The following is a 22,610-nucleotide window of genomic DNA, read 5'->3' as shown; positions in this document are numbered from 1 at the left end:
TGTTTTTGGTAGGCATAAACATTATGTAGCTAGAGGTATAGTGGTATAAAAATTTCAACTTATTTTGAGAAATGTTTTGGGGGAATAAGACTGTGGATCACGAAATGTTGTTTTAATATGCGGCCTCTCACACATTTCATGCATTAGGGGCTGGTATTTTCTTCGGAAGGGGGGGGGGAGCTGTTCCCAAACATACTGGAGGGAGTGTACAAAATGTAGGAAGTCACAAGATGACTACAGATAGTGTGTTTATTTTATTCAAAATGACAATTTTAGCTTAGGGTGTATCGGTGGGGTGGGGTGTGTGTGTGGGTGTGACGCCTACTTTTTGTAAATTTAGGACCCCCCCCCCTTCTGAAGAAAATCCCAGCCCCCTTAAGCCCTAAGTGATACACTATTAAACGGCTTTTGCTGATAACAGTTTCTGTGACTATATACGGTATGCTTGATTAGAGAGTGTTCAGAAATACTTGATTTTTTTTTCAAGTTTAAAATTTTTTAACCCCCTCTTCGTGAACCCAAAACCTTTATAGAAATATTATTATATAAATTATTTTGCCATAAACTCATCAGACTCTGATTAAAAGGAGATGGAACTATATAGTGGCGACTTTTTAAGGGTAGACAAGGTACCGTAAAATGGGGTAACTTCGGTCAGCGGGGTAACTTTGATTGGTCAAATAGATTTTTTTAAATGGTCATATTTCCGTACAGCAATATTGTTTTTAGTCATATTTGGTCTTAATTTGTTAAGAAATATATTTGGAAGAAATAATAGTCGCTCATGTCCAATTTCCTTGAAATGTACGAAAATATCGGCATTTTTGACCAAAAATGAGAATTTTTTTACATTTTTTCAGAAAAAATAAAAATCGATATTTGTGAGCAACGATGTGTGCTTGATTAATTTTGGAAGGGGTCAAATGTCACAACAAAAAAAAATTTGCCCATATACAACGAAGATCAGTTTTTTTGATTTTTTTTCTTCATGGAATGTAATATTCTGACCAAAGTTGCCCCAAATGCGGGGTAACTTTGGTCAGGTCATTTTTAACCCCTAGGGCACCCTTTCAAAATTATTTAAAAATATTTTTCAAGGCTTAAAGGTGTAGAAGGGAACCATAATGTCATAAAAAAGAGATAATTTGAAATAAAATTGGTTTTGTTTGGAAGCAGTGGTTTAAAAACTGAAAAGTGCCCAAAGTTACCCCATTACGGTACTGTTGGTCGAAGCAGCCAAAAAAATATCGATTTTCATTATGTAAATCAATATATTATTGAAAAATAACACTTTGATATTTTGCAAAAGTTCATTCAACAAACCATATACTTTCAAACCTTGCTTGATTTATCGTTGTTAATGAGTTATGTACGTTTATGTAAGTGTTGCAGGTGTTTCAGCCCTCCTACAACATAACCAAAGAACCACAGGACCTACAATTTTACAAAAGTATCTGTGATATCTACACACTCGTTATGAAAAGCTGACTACCATTCGCAAGATGCTGTGAACTACCAAATCGCAACACTTTAATAAAATTGTCAAACTTTATTTGGCTGTGTTTTATCAGAGAAGATCATCTCTCTGGTTTTATACATCTTGGTTTATAAAAGTTTTACCGAATTGGCGCGGTGGAGTTTGAATTGATCACGCGCTGTCCATGTCAAAAAGGGATACGGGCTTCGCTAAATGATCCAAATAAAAACAGCTGCTGTGCAAAACATTCAAACGGGCAGTGTATAGTGGGAGCGAAGTAGCAAACAAATAGCAGCAAAATGTCACGAATCACGTCAATTCCTATCGTAGATTTCTCTGCATATAGTCTGGAGAAGGACAAGCCAGATACTGAAAATTTTCAGAAGCTTATTGATGAGATCTATGAGGCGTTTTCAACGATTGGTTTTGTCTACCTCAAAAACTTTGGTGTACCAGAAGTAACAGGAGAGAAGGTAATGTCCTTGGCTTATCTTATTTTACATGTTTTACGACCTACATACAGTACAGTTGACCTATGATTCGAAGAGTACGTGATGTGACAAAGTACAAGGTCACTGTGAACTTAATTGACGCTGATGTGTTACTCACAAATTCAATATCATCCATGAATCAACTGCTATTTATGCTCATTGTGCTATTGTATAGGTATGCCAGGTGAATTCAAATTTGCCATCAAACTGCATCATTTTATATATCAAATTAAAGCCCTTGAGTAAAGAAAGTCAACACTGAAAACCTTTTGTCATAGCACTTTCCGTAGCAAAGTTACATCTTGTCAAAGATTGACTTTCATCAAAAAGATTCTCCTAGCAAAATTCCCCAAAACAGCATTACGGGGTGTTTCTACATGTAGATCTTAGTCTCATGACGATAGCACCTTTTTTTAATGGAACTGCTATCAAAATCTCTCTGAAATTCCATGTGCAAGAATAAAAAAAAAAAAAAAAATCATATATTTGGGTCAAGTGAAGTATAGACAACATATTTATGAAGGTTTCCTTCTTAAAAAGCTTCTTTTTAATTTCAATGTAAATTTGTATTGCCGGTTTAGGCCATTTTGACTGACTAACAAATGTGTTAACCGAGGTTTCCCTGTGATACCTATATTGTATATATATGCAATTCAATATACATGTAATTATACTGTACAGTATCTGTTACGGTACGGTACTCGAGAACTCTACATGTAGCGTATGATAGTTACGCATTGGATGCTAGGGTGCCTTGCTATAGTTTTGCGACTGAGGTTATTTATTTTGTTAATGTTGAAATTTTGATGAAAGTTAAGACTAGGTAGTATCTTTTGAGCAAGATTTGCCTATTTTGGACAGTCAAAAATTTTGCTTTTAAAACATGTAGAATTTTAGCAACATTTTTGATGCAATCGGCTGTGTATACTTCTTAACTTCTATTGCTGTACACGGTCTTATGCTTCAGCAAATCTGACTAGATTTTGAATGCAATGGTTTCTAGCCTAGAATGTGAAGCTATCGGTGAGCAAATTCGTGGCTAGACTTCTTGATGAGCAAAGTACGTATCTGGCTCTTGACCAGTTGACAGTCGGATCATGGAGGTATATAAATAAATGGAGAATGATCGCCAGAATTCTAATCTCTTAAGTGGAGATTATCCGATTACCTCTATTCAATGAGTCACCAAACTTGAATGACTAGCCACTTCAGCCAAGCTATTGATATCCACGATGGTTATGAGACTCTACCATGGTTCATTGATCGTCACTCCCAAAATTTCCTCATAGGAATTGACCCTACATTGACCCGCATCGGAAGGCTTGTAAAAGAGACTGTATAATGACGTCAGCTAGTCAATTAGCTGTTCAAAGTCGCCAGTTTTGATAGCTTATAATTTCAATGTATGATTGTGCGAAAACCCGATGAAATTTGGATGTTCTGTTCTCAAGTTATGAAACTGTTTTCAACACTAGTTGTCCCGTAACTTGACAAATATACTTAGTTTTCATGTTCATATATTAAGCTTTTAAGGGGTCTGAGGAGTTCAAATATAGTGCAAATGAAAGCAAAACGTTTTTACCTTCCGATTGCGAAAAAATTATGTTGGGCCAATTTGGGCCAATTGAGTTAAGAGCGAGTAAAATTTACCGGAAGTACTTGAATTCAGCTAAAATCTTTTCATCATCATTAAACTTCTCATTTTATAATAAATAATTATCAGTATTTAGGCCTAAATGATTATTAATATTATTAGGGGCCATCATTTTCTTTGGAGGGGGTTCCAAATAGGCCTATACCGGGGGGTCATAACTTTTGGAAAGAAAAATAGGGGTCATAGCCTAATTTTAATGTTTCAAGAATCATGACCAAAATGTAGGGGGTCACAATACGACCACAGATATAGGCCTACAGATAGGGTGTTTATTTTTTTCAAAAAGACTGATTTCAATGCAATTTTTTGGCGAAAATGACATTTTGATATTAAATTTTCTGAAACATGAGCACTTTCCAATAAACATTATAAGTAACTGCATTTAGCACCCCATTGAAATAAATGACCAGTGAAACAGACTTAACAATGTAATCAGCTTAGCATAATCAATATCCCCTGAAATTGCCTATTCAACAATAATTGGTCATAACCAACGTAGTACAAAAGATGCTTGGCTAGATCATACTCCATTTATTTATATACCTCCATGGTCGGATGGAGTTGATGATGTGGAGGGAGGGAGATGAAGATGTGACACATTCATGGACATCATGTCATCTCAAGTTTATAAACAGTTAATTACAGTACAGTTTACCTAGAATTAGAGGTATATCGACACATGATTCCGAATTCAACACTTCATCTGGGAAAAATACAACAATCGACATGTGTCGACACTCATAATGATATTTTAAAAATGCTGAAAAAAGTTGATAGATCTATAAGTTTAATATCATGCCGATTGCCGATGTGTTACGAACGCCGACTTCTGGTGTAAACATACAATGTACTACTACTTCCTGGTTCATTCTACTTCCAGGTTCGGGTCGACTTCAGGAGGTAATTTGTGACTTATTCGCATATATATATTCTGACAAAATAGCATGAAAATTTCATCAATTTTTCTTATGTGTCGAAAAGGGACAGTTTATTTTTCACATGGCAGATTTAAGGTCATGTCGACGATAATAGGACACATACGACAATCGATAACACCTTTACCTAGAATGGATACATACGGTAAAATATATGTAAAAACTTGCAAATTTCTTTAAAAATGGCAAGGAATCATGTGTATAGCTGTGTGTCATGAAGTGGTGTTCCTTTGCATTTCGTCAGAAAATTTCAAGGATCGTGCATCATTTTGCATTGAAATGTTCACTAATAATTTACAAACTATAGACCCTATAATAGTAAAAGTATATATTTTCTGAAAGGAAAATGTCCAGTCTTTCCAAATATGGCATGTCAGTAGGGGCAAGTCTTAAAAGTTTCTGCAAATTCTTGTATGCATGAAAATGATGTCAACAAGTAGCACTGCCTCAAAAATATGTAACATCTTTTCAAGAAATTAGTAAAATAGTGAACTTTTTCTTTTATCTCCAGTTAGGACCAAATAAAAGATTAGGATTGAGCTATGTTTCATTTGGCAGAACTTGATAATAATTTTTAATCCCAAAAAATTAGTGCTGTATTTTTCTTGAATGGGGAGTAGTCTAGGTCAGCACTAATAAAAGTTGACCTTGTACATTGTAGATAAAATTGAAAATGTGTGTATGTCAAGATTGCGTTTTTTTTAACAAAATAAGATTTTTTGGCATTTTTGTTTTCGTACATTGTATGGTATAACAGACACTGCAAGTGGTATTGCAAATTTTGACACTTGTCCAAAAGCAAAATAAAGGCACAGTTTGCATCATGACCAAACACACCATTTCAGCAATGCTGTATAAATTTCTTTTTCTTTTATAAGAAAGAAATTTGAACACTGAGAAATCAAAAGCAAAGCTGCATTCTTTTTTCAGTGTCTATGATCTTTACCAGAATAGAAACATAGGCCTACATATAAAATAAATTATAACACATAAATTATGCTTTACATGTATATGCCCAATGGCTGGCTGTACCTTTTATTTTAAAATAAAAAATAGGCATATATTGAACAGCTGTGAACCAAATCATAAAATATGATGATTTTGATAGGAATCATAAAATGTGGTGGTCAAATGTGATGCGATCAAGCAAAATGAGTCCGATGTCGATCAAAATAAAAATTCAGTTTTCAATCTCATTAGATGATTCATTTTCAGAGCTATATGTATATTTTGCTGAAAACCCCATCATAATTAGACTTAGCTTAGAGTTCCAGAGATATATCCATTTTAGTGTTGCTCAGAACAATAAAGGAAGTTGAATACTAAATGGATTATATCTCAAAATCAATATTCCCGACATCTGACTCATTTTGCTTGATCGCATCACAAATGCAATAATGCATACCAAATTGCAGCATACAATTTGTATTAGTACTATACTATGCTACACCCTACAATGTATGAAGAACTAAATACCGTACTTAATTGTCACCAAATATTGCAGGTACATGTAGTAATAGAGTGTGGACTCTGTAAAAGACCAAAATCAGTCTCATACACTGGAACATGTTTTTGGGGCGCCCTCTACGGAGGCATCCCACAATATAGGCATGTGTTTGTGAGAAGCATCTAATTTCACTCTTACTAGATTTACTCCGCAATTGTTTTGCTAAAATTATGCCCTTGCTCAGAAATAAAACCACAATATGTTTGGATTTTATTTTATTATTGTTTTCTGTTATGCACAGGATAAAATGGTGTGCGATATTCTTTGTTTAAAAGACAAAATTAATGGATTTGTAAAAACACCAAATAATCCACGACCTTTGTATGCCTTCAACCTGACCACCGTTTGTCTTAAAACCCGATAGAGCGATGACATTTGACCATAAGATCAATGGCCTTTGTTTGCCAATTACCATAAACAAATCTATATAGCGTGTTATTGCCAGAGTTGTAATATGGTGGCACAATTGGGCGGCAAACTGTATTAGGAAACAACACGGCATATACTTTGACCATACACTAGGATCCACAACATGCTTATCTATCATGGGAACAGTTCTTAAACCTTGATGCTACCCAGTAATGTTTGCTTAATTAGATGTTATCTTAATTAGAGCTCTAGTAGGCCAAATGTTATTATTTGCATGATATAATTGACTTGGAAAGTTTGTTTGCTGGGGAGTTATAGGCCTATATGTCAGAGTCAGGATGTAGGTATCATTATGCCTCAAATCACGAATTATTGTAAGATTTAGTGCAGAGTAGGTTAGATATGAAAATGGAAAGTTACAACAAATGACTATACACCTGATTCGTGAACTGTGTCATTTTGAAAGACTCTTCCTCTTTATCCTTCATCTCTATTTGATTTTCAGTGTATTAGCAAGTAGATGATGTATATGTATCACAGACGTTATACATTTATAAAAACTTAACGCTTTCTATTGGTCAACATAGGCGTAGATCCCGGGTGGGGGATAACCCCCCCCTATATTTTGCCAGGGGAGCTTACTTATTTGTGTCTTCTATACTATTCATCATATACCCCTGCATAACGAAATTCAACAATATTCAATATCCAAAGCAATCTCCTCACTACAATAGGTCCCAAAACAGAAATCCCCACCCCACATAATCATAAATTGACACAAAAGCTTCAATCCCATTTATTTCATCCAAAACGGTCCTGTCATACACCTTCCCCAATCAAACACATTTCTCTTGCATTTGATCATCTTCTACGTACTCTTCCCTAGAAAAATCATTATAATACCAAATCTACACACCATGGAATTCACCGTCACGTCCAAGCTCACATTGGGCGCCCCATTCCTTTTTTAAAGGAATTTTTATTTATTTCAAGCTCTTTATGGTTATTTTAAGAGTTAGAAACCCTTACACCTACATGTAAGTCCTAAATTCTAATCTTAACCATAAACTGTATTCAATTGCATACTAAAGTAAGAAATTATTGGTTCTGCCGACCATGTGGTGACTGAATGCTAAAGAATTTGTACAAAGGAGTTGACACGCACTTGGATGAGAATACGGGACACAGCTCTTGTATACCAAAGTAATGGCTTGCTAATTGTCAGGCCTGGAAAAATGTTAAATTTCCCAGCAAGCTAGGCAGAATTTCCCTCCAGAATGACATAATTTCCCTCCAGCATTAGATATTTCCCTTATGCATTTCTTGATTTTTTCCCTCCAAACATGGAATTTCCCAGCAAGGAGATTCCTGAATTCCCAATTTTTTCCAGGCCTGCTAATTGTGCTAATTATTCACATTTACACTGAAAATGTTCTTGCTTGCTGACATAGATGCATAAAGGGGAAAATATATTTGACATGTACATATGTAGTTTAAAGACATTCAACCTATAGGGTTACCCCCCCCCCTTTTTTTAAAATGTATATCTTGTAATAAGAGACAAAATTTATTCTCTAAACACATTTTCCCCAGGTACATGTAAAACAATTCCAGGGCTGTATTTCCTGGTAGATTAGCCTAGGTGTTCTCTATTGTGCCTGTAGGGCTGTGAAGTAGCTAGAGTACACCTGGGTATCCTAGCCTATGGCACACTTGGCTTGGACAGATGCCTTATGTCAAACACACTTAACATCATGCATCATCCTTACATTGTATACCTAGATACGCTCCTTCCTGGATGAAACTGTTCAAGAATTTTTGCAGGGTTTTATTTGTAAAGAAAAATACATTTTACATTATATAGCTAGCATTGAAGCTAGCATTAAGGTGGGTCAGAGGGGAACACTTGAATACTGAGACAAATAAAGCTGACATACAAGAGGAATGGTATGGGTTCTATAAGGGAGAACAGATGATTAATGGTGTTAAAGAAGAAATAAAACAAACAAAGAAACCCCAAGGTTTTAATTAAGGGTGTCATTATGCAACCACAAGTGCAAGATTTTCCTCAGGAGGTGGAAATGCCCAAAACATTTGTTTTGATGTGATTATTGGCTTCCTTGATTCATTTCCTATAAGATCAAGCATTACTAAAGACACTGACAGTCTTTTAGTTCGGCTTAAACTGGAAAAATTTGGCTCCTGCCATCCCACTCGTCTTTAAAGCCTGGCTGAAAGAGTGTACCCGCACATAATGAGGGATTATTCCACTTGGTCCAATCCCACTTCGTCCAATCCCATTTGGTCCAATGCCACTTGGTCCATTCCCACTTGATCCAGTTCCCACTTGGTCCAATCCAATTTGGTCCAATGCCACTTTGAATTCGTCCAATCCCACTACTAGGGCCATGTCCCACTTGGTCCATGTCCCACTAGGACCATGTCCCACTAGGGCCATGTCCCACTTGGTCCATGTCCCACTAGGACCATGTCCTACTTGGTCCATGTCCCACTAGGTCCATGTCCCACTAGAGTCAAACAAGCAAAATGAGGTAAAAGTAAAGGGGACAAACCTGTGTTCACAGGCCGGAGTGTCCATCTCTTTCAAAGCTACTTGGGCCAGACTCTGATCCATATGTTGATCCCTACACCTCCTGCACAGCAAGTCAAACAAATTGCGAGAGTGCTGGCTGCCGTATTTGGATTGCGCGCAACCATATTTGCACAGATTGTTATTGGTCGTCCTGTTTTAGCCTGATCAATTTTTGGAAAGGCAAAATGTAAAAAAAAAATATTTCTGAGGAAAACTGTGTGTTATTTTGTAAAGCGAAAAGATGAAAGTGACGGTTATGAATGAGGTTAATAACTTTGCATCAGTAATATATCCGGCATTGTGAAAAATATAAACATTTTGCTTTGGTCTTCGGAATGTTCCTCGGTTCCAAAGGTAAAATGTTTAGATTTTTCATAATGCCCTCCAAATAACGGATGTGCAGTAACCTCTTTAAACATTGACAATGGTAATAAAAATCACACAAGTATGTGATACATGTATACAATGTATACTATACATTGTAGGATGAAATTGACAAGTGATCAACTCTACATATTAGTGAGTAGAATAAAGCCACAGATTTTGAAAGCAAGTCTGTTCGGTGTGTCTGCCTTGTCATAAACGATCAATCACATGAACTTCATAATTTCATCTCAAATTGTACAGTAATTTGTATTAAATGGCTATAAGGGCATATGCTTGGATGCCTGAAACCATGCATTATTAAATTGTCTGATAAGATAGCTAGCTCGAATATGAAGGTACCTGGAAAACCCTAGATGTTTTATAAGATTTTAAAGGCAGTGGCTGTACTTATAAAGAGCAAAATACATTTTCATGTTGTTGTAGAAAGGGTGGGTGATATAGAAAAGTCAAAGTGTGATCTAGCTGCAGCACGAAACAAGTATACAGCGTGGCCCGCTTGTGGGCGGTGAAATCCCGGTAGCTGTTTGCATATAATACATACATTTGTAGAAGCTGAGAAATGGCATCATTTTAAAGACATTTATAGACAGGATAAAGACAGGATATACATTTTTCCCCACTTTTGGGGGAAAAAATCTATATTTTCAATATGAAAGGTCAACATTTTCAAATGATGGACGACTTTTCATACACTTTAAGTACCGGTACTTATCATTAATTAGATTTATAAAGCTTACTTCGAGGACTAGCTGTTAAATATAAAAAATAAAAATAAATTAAAAATATCAATTTCTAATAATTTGCCATAAAACTTGTATATATCGTGAAATTTTAAACAATCTAAATTACCAGAATTATCAGAAGGACATTCCTTGTATTCAGAATACAATTTGATGTGTCTAATGTGTTCTCATGTCCCACAAAAATACTGTGCAAACATAACTATTCGATTCCTTAACATCATGAAACTTTTTTTCTACATATGTTTCTTTTCAGATTAAACGAGTCTTTGACAAATCCAGAGAGTTTTTCCAACTAGATTCCAATGTGAAACAGAAATATCTGCGGCCTTATAATAGTTCTAATCATGGGTATATTCAATCTGAGAGGGAAGGGTAAGTTATACTTCTACCACAAGGGCATAGCCAGCTGTCTTGGTCAGGGCCCGAAGAGAATTCAAATTTTGAGGGGAAAAGATTTGCCAGTAGCATCATTTTGAGCGGGTACAATCGGTGGGAAATATATACCGGGTTTTTCTTTTTAGCGAGACTACATGTAATTGTAAAGTCTTTGAGCTTCCAAAAGAGGGCTTTATTGGGACAATGTGCATGTGTAACGTAAAAAATGTGGTAATTTGAATGCTATTTTGGTCCATGATCGAGGTGAGTTTTGGTGGAAAACAAGCTTCTTGCCTCTTTTTTTCCTTTGCCTTCCCAATTTTCACTTTCATTTTTTTATTGGGGATACTTTTCTCTTTCATTTGTGTGCCCTCCTGCCCCCTGGCAGGCTACGCTACTGATCTATACCAGCAACATAATCAGGGGTGGTAGGGGCCAGACTGTCCACTCTGAAAAATAGTTTCAGGTTAGGCTACCAAAAACAAGTTTGTTAACATCTCTACAAAATAAAAATAATGTAGGTGGCAGGGATGGGCCTTAACATTTCAAGTTGTAGGCACTAGCCAGCCGGGAGAAGAAGAGAAAACCTTTTTTTGGCAGGTGCGGTTTTGACCCACCAACCCCTAAGGTGCCACAGATGTGTACGGGCCTACCTTGCCATGAAGGTGTAGCTTGCCCTGCCAAGCTTTCCGTCGCCATATCACTCTTCGCATGATGAGGCAATCGAATCATGTGAGATACCCGCCCGTACATACATGTATGCTGTTGGAATTGAGGTTTTTTGATGTTTGGTACAGTTAGAGTGAAAATTGCATACATGCATGATTACTACAAATTCATAACCTCATGGGATGCATGTGATCAATCATATTTTATTATTTGTAAACATGTGAACACAAATGAAGGTCATCATTAATATCTCACAATTGACCACAATGTATTTAATTGTCACGCAATGACCTCAAAACAGAAAGTGTGCAGGTTTTATTGTGTAACAATTTGTACTGTACCATAGATTTATTTTATCATCTTTATTTCCTCAAATATCCCAGAGTAGTTCATTTAAAATGAAACTGGCACTATAAAAATGTGTTTGTTTCAACTGTTTGTGGTTGATTTAATACTTGCTATGATAAACCTTTGAGTAATGAGATATACACACTGTTTATTTTAATGTTAATTATCATAACAGCAAGATTCCTCTATAACAAAGAAATTTAACTTTGGTTACTTCCGGGCAAAATGAAAAATGGAACAAAATTTATACAAAAATCACATGATGTAAAAGTTTCCTTGACTGCTCACTGACCATCTCTTTCTCTTTTGGGTAACTGTAAAAGACAGAAATGACAGAAAAGCAGTAAAGACTGAAAAGTTTTAGTTATGAATTATGGAATTGACAGGAAATTGAAGGAGTTAATGTTTGGTTCAAATGTTTTGGTTCAATGCCACTTAGTGGATGTGATGATGAATTTGTGATCACTGAAAATGTTTGAGGAGTGAGGACAGGTCAATTTTCATGAAGATTGGTGGAGGAGGTGTGAGGTCAAATCAGTATACATTGTTGGATTGGTGGATGAACTACGTTCAGTCCAGGCCTGTAGCAACTCAACCCCCATAAAAAGTCTGCAAACGGTCTGTAAAAAATAGCAAAATTGGGCCAAAAATGTATAAAATATTGATAGATCATGAACTTTCTGTAATTGTTAAAAAATAGGATCCAAAAATCATTTGCAGAGGGAATAAAAGTGTACTTTTGGCCAGAATATCATTATGGGGAATAATATGATAATAATGCTATTCCCCTCTAGCACATTACAACAGGACTTTACAAAAACATGCTACTGCTAAACGGGGATGTCAGTGTGAAAGTGATACCCTACATTCACTCAACTGAACCGTCTCTATTTGATAAATATGTGCAATGGGCTGCAAATATCGTAAATAAAAAATAAGAGTTGACTCTCTATTGGTGATCAAAAATATGTCCCCGGTTGATAGGCTAAATGTTCCACAAATTTTGTATAATTTGTGTAATGTCCCTAATTAACGGTGAAAGTCAGGAAGTTACATCCTATTTGCGTAGTCCTACATGGGGGGGGTTGTGTTGGTTTCAAGTAGAGGGGTGTGGGGGTGTGTGTGATGGGGTGGGTGTGTTTTGGCCCCCACGCAAATGTGGGGCATGTTATCATCCAGATGGTTGCCTGGTTGGCTGCCTGCCTGGGTGGTTGGCTGTCCATCCAGGTGTCCAGGCGTCGAGAAGCAAAACCATTAATCCATTGTGCAGCTTAAACGCAATAACCAATCAACTTCAAACTTGGTATGGTGATAGGATATGGTGGGCTGATGTGCTGTATAGTTTTGTGTAATTTTATTTGCATATTTATGAATATGAGCTTATTTGCATATTCTATATTATTTGTATTGTCAAACCTTACCTTATTAAACCTTTTTATTTACATGCCTTTGTGTGGGGTCACCGTAATTACAAACTGCATAATTCTAGTTAATTGTGTGATGAGTGCTTTCATTTTGATATGGAAGTACATTATATAGGACAGATGGTAGGTTACAAATACAATTCTTTGTTATTGAAGTTGTGCATACTTGAGTCCTATGTTGTATGCTAATTTAATCACACAGAAGGGTAGGCTTAATCCGTATACCTTTCATTTTTCTACATACTTTCAGATTGAATCCAGACAGGCCATATAAAGATCTCAAAGAAGGTTTTAACTTCACTCCTTCTGCTCCAGAAGTGGTAAGTCCATAGGATTTAAGTGGTTCAACTAAACATCTCAAATCGAAAGTAACTAACCCCCCTTAAATAATGACCATTATTCAAAAACGGGCGATTGTATTACGAATCTGTAAAATGCGTTGGAAGCAGAATTTATTTCCGCACATTTTGACACCTTATTTGTAGCAATTGACTAAATATTGACGCCACAGCATACATTTAAATCAATGTAACCCAAGATTTGAAAGTTGCAGTAAATTGTATTGATTTTGTATTCAGTATAATGGAAGAAAATCGGTGTAATGATATCTGAGTGTTTTTGTATTGCAACTTTCAAATCTGGACCTCACTACATTTAAATTGACCGGTGTTTTATTGTATTCTGGGCTATCGTATCAAATGAGGTGTCAAAATGCGCAGAAATAAATTCTGCTTCCAACGTATTTTACAGATTTGTAATACAATAGTCCCTTTTTGATAATGGCTATTTTTAAGGGGGGTTAGTTACTTTTTTTGAGATGTTTATATTAGGTGTAGATCCAAGGGTCCAAGGGAAGCATCTTGAAATTTCAGCAGTGTTACATCATTAACATTGGCAGCTAGTCAAGCTATAAGTAGTGTAATTCACTACATGTAATACCATTGTATGGGTTGGTTGCAATGCCATCATCAATGCATATTTCATTAGTAGATCTAGATATTTAATCAGTGCAATATATATCCAATTAAGTAGTAACATGCTACATCAATACCTATATCAGCAGTAGATAGCTATGTCATTAATACAAACATCAGCATCAGTAGATAGCTACTTCATCAATGCCAATATCAGCAGTAGATGGCTACTTCATCAATAGAGAACTTCAGCCTTTTAAGCCCCTCCACTTCCGGTACCCATCTGGTAGGTACACATCAAAAGCTTAAATATCCAATATCAGTAGTATATAGCTACTTCATCAACACCAATATGATCAGCAGTAGATAGCTACTTCATCATTACCAATATCAGCAGTAGATAACAGTGCTATTTCATCAACACCAATATTAACAGTAGATAACTACTTCATCAATACCAATATCAAAAGAATAAAACTACTTCACCAATACCAATATCAGCAGTAGATAACCTGCTTCATCAATATCAGCAGTAGATACCTACTTTATACAATATAGACCTAAGCAGTAGATAGCTGCTTTTTCATCAATACCAATGTGGTAGCCACACAGCAAACACACACAAAAAGTTTAAACATTATAAAGGCGCCATAGACCTGTTTTGGTTTTGGTCAAAACATATAACATTTTAATGACATTTATTGTAAAGGTCATGAAAACATTTGTAAGATTGTGGTGCTATTTTATCACTTCCAATATCAACAGCCAAGCTACTATATAAATACCAATATCAGCAGTAGATGATTGTGCTATTTCATCAATATCAATTGTAGATACCCAGCAAACAGAAAAATATTTATTGGCAAACCTCTTTGCCAAATATTTTGTCATCACTTAAGGGATCTAAAATGAGCGTTTATTGCGTTTCGACAGTATTTTTTGTGGGACATGAGAGCACCTCAGACCTATCGAATTGCATTCTGAATACGAAGCATGTCTTTCTGATATCAAATAATTTTCATTTTTTGAAAATCACAATATAATACAAATTTTATGACAAATTATAAAAATTTGATATTTTTGAATTTTTGATATATAACAGTCCTCGAAGTAAATTATATAAATCTAATGATATATTCTTAAAGTGTATGTAGCAGGGAGGAAAAGCTGACGGTCAATTGAAAATTTTGACCTTTCATATTGAAGATATGGATTTTTTTCCCAAAAAGACCTATTTTTTGTTGGTGTTTTGGGAAAAAAAATCCATATCTTCAATACTGAAAAGGTCAAAATTTTCAATTGATCGTCGGGTTTTTCAACCCACCTACATACACTTTAAGTATAAATCATCAGATTTATAAAGTTTACTTCAAGTACTGTTAAATATCAAAAATATCAATTTTAATGATTTGCCATAAAATGTGTATTAAATTCGAATTTCAAAATTCAAAATTATTTGATATCAGAATGACATTCTTCGTATTCAGAATGCAATTCGATATGTCTGATGTGCTCTAATGTCCCAAAATAAATACTGTCCAACGTTCATACCCCAGCCCTTTTAAGGGCTGGGGTATGAACGTAAAATTAACGTAATATTAAAATAACATTATGCAGGGACTGCCTTTTGAGGAGAGCAAGAGCAATCGCTCTCTTCTGCTCTCCTTAAATCTGATATAGGAGTGTGATTCTTAGCTCTCCTTAGTTGACCATTCTTTCCTTACATTCTATTGTAAATGCTCTAAACAGCTCTCCTTGAAGGTGCCAGAAGAGCTATTTAATGCTCTCCTGCAAATTCCAAAAGACAGTCCCTGATTATGATATGTTTTGCCGCAAATTTTCAAAAATGTTTTCTGAATGTTATTTACATTTGATGCCCTTTAGAAACCTGACATTTGTATGTTTTCTTTCAAACATTTTCTGTACAATGATTTCTGTAAAATTCGTAAATTCCAATATCAAAAGTAGATAGCTACTTCATCAATACCAATATCAACAGTAAGATAGCTGCTTCATCAATACCAATATCAACAGTTGATAGCTACTTCATCAATACCAATATCAATTGTAGATAGCTACTTCATTAATACCAATATCAACAGTTGATAGCTACTTTATCAATACCAATATCAATAGTAGATTGCTACTTCATCAATACCAATATCAACAGTTGATAGCTACTTCATCAATACCAATATTGACAGTAGATAGCTACTTCATCAATACCAATATCAGCAGTAGATAGCTACTTTATCAATACCAATATCAGCAGTAGATAGCTACTTTATCAATACCAATATCAATAGTAGATAGCTACTTCATCAGTACCAATATCAATAGTATAGCTACTTCATCAATACCAATATCAACAGTTGATAGCTACTTCATCAGTACCAATATCAATAGTATAGCTACTTCATCAATACCAATATCAACAGTTGATAGCTATTTCATCAATACCAATATCAGCAATATATAACTATGGTACTTCAATACTTCATCCAAACCAATTTCAGCAGTAGATAAGTGTGCTATTTCATCAATACCAATCAATAGTTGATACCCAGCAAAAAATATTATGGAATTATTTTTTTCTGTATACAAGTAAACAGACAACATTGGCCAAAGGATTGATTTTGACTGATATTTTTAAAGAAAATTTAAAAAATATTCAAAATATGTGTAGAAACGTTTTTTAAATTGTTCAAGTTTTTTGTTACAGTGGGAGTGGCAACTGCGACATTTGAAAGCAACCGTAGCATAGGAAAATGGGTGCAAAATAATTTTTACAATTTCTTTATTTTTTTTATTTTCTTTGCAGTTCTGGCCGGATGAAGAGATGCCATCATTTAGAGAAGCACTTACAGACCTATTTAATGAGTGCATTCCTCTACATAACAGAGTGCTGGAAGTTATGGCAAGAGGCCTCAAATTAGAGGTAAGACCAGAAAACAGAGGAGGGGTTGTCTATGGTCTCACAGTAGGTTGCAAATGCAATGCTGGTTTAAATTGTGTTCCCTGAACAATTTTTCAATTATTTTCAGACTTGTTGATGATTTGCTAGATAATTTCTTTAAGAAAACAACAACAAAACAAAACAAAGAACAACAACAATAACAAAATTGAGGAAGCTGTCATTACCTTGTCATTGCGTATCCTGCAAATTGCAAACAAGCATGCCCCAGAAAGTTTGCCAGGCACATGGCAAGCATTTTTGAGGTACATTTCTCTTCCATGAGAGACACACAAATGGCACAGTTCAAATAGATTGTTATAACCAAAGAGTACTGACTCAAAGTTATAGCAGGATACAGATTTAAACCCTTATCCTAGGCCTGCTAAAAATATGCGATTTGAGGTAAAAAAAACGCACCTCGATTTTCAAAAATATGTGGATTTACATCGCAAATAACGCAATGGCATATTCTTACCAGCCCTTACGACTCGTTGTAAGTTACGAACGATTTTGAGACTTACAAAGCTTCGTAAAGTTTAGTGAAATGGACCCCAGGTCACATGACTTCATGGTGTTTGTGGACACAGCTTGGTCCGTCATGTTTAAATATTTTAGTTGAATGTCAAGTTATTTTATAGAGAGTATGGGTCAGTGGTTAGGGTTCTCGATTTTGATGCATGGCAATCCAATTTTTTCCAACAATCATGATAACTAATCACTATGCTGTTAGTAACATTATGTTTTCCTCTAATATAGGATCCCATGATATTTGTCAAAGCACACAAGAAGATGGGAACCACTGAGAATCCAACAACTTTGAGAACATTATTCTACCCACCGACCAGAGATAAAAGAGTGAAGGAAGGACAGGTTAGATGTGGTGAACACTCAGACTATGGCGGCATTACACTCTTATTCCAAGACAGTCAAGGAGGACTGGAGGTAATTATTCCAAATACAGTCCAACCTCTTATCTGGCCATGATAGGACCAAGCATTGGCTGGATAAGTGAAAATATGGCTAACAGAATTATATGTAAATGTCTGAAGTTCTAACATTGAAACAGCAAACGGTTTTTCAGAATAGGGTAATAACACTGACAGATGGTATTTGAGACTGCATACCACATAGTTATTTTATATAATGCATGGAATCAAGCTCCCAAAGCATTAAAATATGTTTTTCTACGAAGACCACATGACCTGATAACAGCGAGATATGTATAAAAGAGGTCTGGATAAGAGAGGTTGGACTGTATATATATATATATATATATATATATGACTGGACACTACGAATCAGCCGTAAAGTCGGCCCGGTCAATTTTGTTTTATTTCGTGTTTAGAAAATATATATCATAAGCTTTAAAATAGTATATAATTTGACTTCAAACAATATCCAGAAGCAGGGTTATGGTTTGTTGAACTCAGCTCCTTCAACGAAATGGTACCTTTTTTCGGTTCTACACGTGTCTCTTTTTCCACATTGCTTGTAATAATAATTGGCGGTCATTTCAAATCATCCCCAAGTCAACGAGGTTCAGAAATGTCCTCTCATTGTCATTGTTGGTTATACATACATGTACCTAGACAAAATACAATGCAATTGTAACCCACCACTTGAACAGGATTTTGCCAAAGCAAACAAAAACTAAATCTATTTAATGATTCTATATGTAGAAGATTATTATCCTCTTCAGCAATAGGATTATTGATTGGTTTAAACGCTATCAAATGAGAAACATGTCTCGCCTAATTAAGACACCTATGTAATTACACCTATGAATACGATCTTCACGTACATTTTGCACTGTATCTCAGAATACAATTTGCCAAGTTTACGGCTCATTCGTAGTGTTCACTCACATATATTGATTGGCATAGTTCCCCTTTAGATACAAAAGCAATTACATCAGACGAAAGGATTAGATCCAGCATCCCACACTGAAAAGGTTTCTTAAGTATATGATACATCTTTGACCCCAAACAGAACCTTTTTCCACTGCTGTATGCAATGCCATGGGGTTACCATGAGTGGTCATCTGACATAACTACTTGATTGATTGATGTCATGCTATCAATTTGCATCAGGTTTGGCTGCTATCACCAGGGGTCAATGCCGGCAAGAATACTTCTCGTCAACTAAATCCCATTCTGCAAAAATATGTTTTGTACAAGCTTTACTCTCTTGTAAAATCCATTGGTCACAGTCCAAATAGTTCAATATAGTCCACCAATTCGACTACGCCATTACTGCGGTGTGCCCGACGTAAAACTACTGTGTCCCAAGGTCGGGGTTCCTTTAATTACTTGTTAGTGTGCTACACAGAACTCTACACAATTTAGTGATTTTAATACATGATCTTGAATTGATTGAACAAATTAAATCTCCCACACTGGTACATCTGTGGTTCCGTCAATAGAGGGCCAAATAAAGGAAACGCTTCTCGGATTGATGTATAGTGCATAATATCATTACCACCAACTTGATTTTTTTATCAATATTTATAGGTACGTAACGTGCAAGGTGATTACATCAAAGCCCCACCCATAGATGGCACAGTCGTTATCAACATTGCTGATTTCATGCAAAGATGGACTGCAGATACATTGGTGTCAACGGTAAGTATTGGCATGTTTAAAGCATATGTTGAATGCAGACTATGGCATTCATTTCTTTGTTTAAAAAGTTGGTCAGGGCAGACACACGCTTGGGACCTGATGGGACCAGGCTTAAGCAAAATTCTCAGTCCAAACTGAAAATTTTTGCTGGTCTGAATGAAGAGAAAGAAAAGAAATTAGGTATATGAAAAGTGCAAGGAAAAGAAAGATGCTCATAACAAATCAAGTGTTCAAATTTGTTCTTAACCCTTGGGTTGAGAAATAAGAATTTGGGAATTCTTATTCTAAATAAGTTCTAGCCACTATGGTTATCTTGCAAGAAGTAGATATATTAAGGCACAGGTCTTGGAAACCTGAGGACCAGGTGAGATCACTTTTCCTGTTTCCCCTTTAAATATATAAACATCTAAAAAAGTAACTAAATACCCCCCTTAAATAATGGCCATTATTCAAAAATGGGCGATTGTATTACAAATCTGTAAAATGCGTTGGAAGCAGAATTTATTTCTGCATATTTTGACACCTATTTTGTAGCATTTGACTAAATATTGACGTCACAGCGTACGTGTAAATCAACGTAACCCAAGATTTGAAAGTTGCAGTAAATTCTATTGATTTGTATTCAATATAATGATATGTGTTTTTGTATTGTTGTAAGTGCAACTTTCAAATCTGGACCTGACTACATTAAATTGACTGGTGTTTATTGTTTTCTGGGCTATCGTATCAAATGAGGTGTCAAAATGCGCAGAAATAAATTCCGCTTCCAACACATTTTACAGATTTGTAATACAATAGCCTGTTTTTGAATAATGTCCATTATTTAAGGGGGTTAGTTACTTTTTTTGAGATGTGTATAACGATGGCAAAAATGTATATGATATTAACTCATTTTACAAATATTTTACTCATTTTCAGAACCATCGTGTGATGATGCCACAGACAGATGACCAGAAGCAGTGCATCCGTCAGTCGATAGCATTCTTCGGCCACCCAGACAAAGGGGAGATGATCACATGTATTGATGGGTCCAATAAGTACCCACCTATTGAGAGTATGGAATATTTGGATGTGAGATTCAATGCCACATATGGAAATACTCCACAAGCTGATTCATGAAACTTCATTTGAGGCAACATGCTGTGTGTGCTCATCATAGGCTCAATGTAGCAACTTACAACTCATTGTTTAAAGTAACTTTATACATTAGATTGACAAAGGTTCTTGTTCAGATCCAATAAAATGATACTACTCACTCAGAAATATTTCAATTCCTATCAGGAATCTTGTTCACTCTGGTACTGGTGTTTCTAGGTGTTTTTAGAACCGGCAACACTTCTGTCTGGTTTTGATGACGTCGCCAAACTTTCTTGTTGCCAAGAATTTATGACCTGGTCATAAATTTTGTCCAGTCTGTAAGCCCCCTCGTCCTCGTTCATGGTGTCTTTTCCTCTACTTCTAATCCAACAAGATGCGGTTACCCTGAGTGGTCGATCAACAAAGTTAAAGCGGACAAAGAGAACCATAAACCTAAGGTTAAGTCCCCCAAAGACACTAGGGAGAGGAGTAAAGGCCTTGTGGTCATCCCTTATGTGGAGGGCCTCTCGGAGAGGGTTTCAAGAATTTTTAAGAAACACGGATTCTCCACTAGCATGAAACCCCACCGCACGATACGCAACATGTTAGTCCATCCAAAAGACAAGCGTGACCCATTGCAATCGGCTGAAGTTATTTATGAGATCCCGTGCCAGAATTGCCCCAAAACGTACATCGGGGAAACTGGTCGCTTGTTTGAGACTAAGCTAACAGAACATAAATCAGAAAGTGAAAAAGTGAGCGCAAAGAGCTTCACCAGGTCACAAAGAAAAGCATCAGCTTCAGAAATCCACAAATCAGCTATTGCAGAACATGTTGCACACCAAAATCATGTGATTGGGTGGGATGAGGCTCAGGTCATTGATCAAGAATCAGACAAAATAACACGCTGGCTAAAGGAAGCAATCTGGATTAGAAGTAGAGGAAAAGACACCATGAACAAGGACGAGGGGCTTATAGCCTGGACAAAATTTATGACCAGGTCATAAATTCTCGCAACAAGAAAGTTTGGTGACGTCATCAAAACCAGACAGAAGTGTTGCCGGTTCTAAAAACACCTAGAAACACCAGTACCAGAGTGAACAAGATTCCTGATAGGAATTGAAATATTTCTGAGTGAGTAGTATCATTTTATTGGATCTGAACAAGAACCTTTATCAATCTTATGAACTATGAACGATCCTGATGAATCTGTTTCAAGAGAAAAAAAAACCTTTATACTTTGCAAATCCTGTATTTTTGTTGAGTAATTTGAAACATATTGATCACATATTGACCAACAAGGTTAATATATTTGTGACAGGCACAATTGCAAGCGTAACTTGCAGTTCCGTAATAATGGAGAATTTTAATGTAGCAAGATCCTTGCATGTCATAAAGGGACTCATGTTGCAAATTAAGAGTCTTGTACCAGTTATAGACAGTTTCGATGTAGCACATGTCATAAAGGGGCTTAATTGCTACATTGTAACTGGAGTTAAGGTGGTACTACGCCCCCTGATGAATTTTGTGACTAATTTTGCAGTGATTCAAGACAAGTGGTTCATTAAATATGTTAAAAAATGAGGTACATACTAGCGGTACCTCTTTTCTTATCATAAATAACATACCGCTTGTCTTGAGTCACTGAAATTCCAGTGTAGTAACTGGATGATTCCTTGCCCCTATAATATACATAACTTTTGTTACCAGTGTGTTATTATTTTTTGAGAAAATGTAAAAATAGTCACAAATTTATCAAGGGGTGTAGTACCACCGTAAGAGTTTTGTACCAGTTATAGACAATCCCAATGTAGCAAATATAGTTATTGTCATAAAGGGATGTGCTACATTGCAACTGCCATCAAGAGTCTTGTATCAAGTCTAGTTGTAGCAAGCTACCTGCATGTTACCTGCATGTCATAGACAATTAATTGCTACTGCAATTGCAATTGATATGAATAGTTTTGTATCAGTTATAGAGAGTCATAATGTAGCAACCTACCTGCATGTCATTAAGGTACTCCCTATGGTGTAATAGCTACTAAGAGTCTTCTACCAATTTATGTAGCA

The 22,610-nt window shown here is 35.8% G+C and overlaps 1 protein-coding gene across 1 annotated transcript; it reads left to right on the top strand.

Moving 5' to 3' along the window:
• Positions 1–1,719: 1,719 nt before the first annotated feature.
• Positions 1,720–20,852, top strand: LOC140166502 (uncharacterized). Its single transcript, XM_072189982.1, has 7 exons — positions 1,720–1,950; positions 10,410–10,528; positions 13,223–13,292; positions 16,708–16,824; positions 17,599–17,784; positions 19,353–19,463; positions 20,382–20,852. The coding sequence occupies exons 1-7, from the start codon at positions 1,777–1,779 to the stop codon at positions 20,580–20,582; spliced, it is 978 nt and encodes a 325-aa protein (XP_072046083.1). The 5' UTR covers positions 1,720–1,776; the 3' UTR covers positions 20,583–20,852.
• Positions 20,853–22,610: the final 1,758 nt, after the last annotated feature.

The sequence above is a fragment of the Amphiura filiformis genome, chromosome 12 (genome assembly GCF_039555335.1).
Source record: "Amphiura filiformis chromosome 12, Afil_fr2py, whole genome shotgun sequence".
Classification (NCBI taxonomy): Eukaryota; Metazoa; Echinodermata; class Ophiuroidea; order Amphilepidida; family Amphiuridae; genus Amphiura; species Amphiura filiformis.
Note: the sequence above shows the minus strand (reverse complement) of the source record. Positions and strands in the feature narration are given on the sequence as shown.

Excerpts from the sequence above, each read along its gene's own strand:
- LOC140166502 (XM_072189982.1), top strand. The coding sequence starts at position 1,777 with ATGTCACGAATCACGTCAATTCCTATCGTAGATTTCTCTGCATATAGT. Across the intron at positions 16,825-17,598 it reads CAAGAGGCCTCAAATTAGAG|GATCCCATGATATTTGTCAA; the intron begins GTAAGACCAGAA and ends CCTCTAATATAG. Across the intron at positions 17,785-19,352 it reads ACAGTCAAGGAGGACTGGAG|GTACGTAACGTGCAAGGTGA; the intron begins GTAATTATTCCA and ends CAATATTTATAG.